Raw genomic sequence first — 1,559 nt, forward strand, 5'->3', positions numbered from 1 at the left:
CGTGTAGTACTTGTCCTTATAATGCCTTGTACTTATAATATGCTACTTTCTATCATTTTTTTCATAGACGCCTTTCCAACCAATGAACCTATTAAATCAGCATTTTAAAATGTTTAATTATGGATTCACCAAAATACAATTTGAAAAATAATTCAGTGGATATACTGATGGCTATCCTCCGTCTCTTTGACAGGCTTTGTGTTTTTACAGTAATAATGTATTTACTTTTCATGGAAATTTGTTCTAATTTAATATTAGGAAGTATAATTTCTGACCCATTGGTTCATTTTATGATTAGTTTATGTTATAACCATATCATGTGTAGAGATTCTAATTTGCAGTATTTGGGGGCTATGCCAGACTATTCTGTGTTTAAGCTTACTGATATTTATTTTATCTTTTCAAGGGCTACAAAACTTTATAGAGGAAGCTTGATTGCACTCTGCATTTCCAATGTATTTTTCATGCTTCCATGGCAGTTTGCTCAGTTTGTACTTCTTACTCAGGTGAGGTGATTGTACTTGTAAACTGATTTAAGCTCAGCATGTTTGATTATGTGAACTCATTTGCATAAAATTATAACTGTGATGTAATATGAGTTTAAGTTCTAAAATATTTTCTAGAAAAAAATGTTTTTAGAAAGTTCAGAAAGAAATATGTAAGATTTATTACTGATTGTTATTATTAATAGAATGAATGTATTTAACTCAGATTTTTAAGGATGGTTGTCTTTGTTATTTAGTATTTGTTGGTGTGCTTAAAGGAGGACTAGTGCTATAACCTTAAGTATTTCTCATAAGTCAAATGTGTTTTATTTATGAAAAGTTCTATACATTTTTACATGTAGGATAAATACACATAGAATTACAGGAGAAGCAGTTGCCAATTCTTTTGTATAATTCTCCCATCAGTCTGCAGTTTATCTATCACCTTTCCATGTACTTTTGCTCATTTCACATGGGGATACATAAAGCAAAGTAGCTTGTTGAAAGAGAGAGCAATTGTGTGTTTATTTTTTTCCCTATCTGCTAATTTGCTTTTTATTCTGGCAATATTTGTAAAAAAGCAGTCTATAGAAGTGTTGCTTTTTAATATTCTTTAGAATGTTTTGCTTGGGAAATGAAGTTAGACTTGGATTTGATCCTAACTCTATTCACTAGCTTCTTGACTTGAATAAAATACTTAACTTTTTTTAGTTTCAGTTTTCTTATTTTTGAAATAGAGAAAATAAAATAACTTACTATACTGAGTTATGGTTAGGATCAGATGAGGTAATATGTGTAAGAAATTTTAACACAGTACCTGGTACTTAGTGAGGTATCAGTAAGGTTAGCTGCTTTTATCATCATTTTAAAAAAAGGCTTTATTTGTACTTCTTACTTTGATCTTATCTTTTAGGCTCCCTTGTCTAATGTAGTTGGATGACATTTAAATCAGTTTGTGGTTTAAATTGTCCTTGATATTATCTCTTTAAGATTCTATACTGTAAGTGTGCTGTGTTGCTTATTCCCAGGGGTGCAAAGGGCATTTTTTCATTGCTTCCAGTTAGTGGAGATGGT

The 1,559-nt window shown here is 30.5% G+C and overlaps 1 protein-coding gene across 1 annotated transcript in view; it reads left to right on the forward strand.

Annotated features, from left to right (window-relative positions):
- Positions 1-406: 406 nt before the first annotated feature.
- Positions 407-1,559, forward strand: part of DPY19L1 (dpy-19 like 1) — a gene marked incomplete at its 5' end in the record, with an annotated part of 48,202 nt that continues 47,049 nt past the window's right edge. Inside the window, one exon of the mRNA XM_008061525.2 lies at positions 407-506. Coding sequence (XP_008059716.2) covers positions 407-506 — 100 coding nt within the window. The remainder of the gene's footprint in view (positions 507-1,559) is intronic.

Source organism: Carlito syrichta, unplaced genomic scaffold, assembly GCF_000164805.1.
Source record: "Carlito syrichta isolate Samal-C Ts95f unplaced genomic scaffold, Tarsius_syrichta-2.0.1 Scaffold305309, whole genome shotgun sequence".
Classification (NCBI taxonomy): domain Eukaryota; kingdom Metazoa; phylum Chordata; class Mammalia; order Primates; family Tarsiidae; genus Carlito; species Carlito syrichta.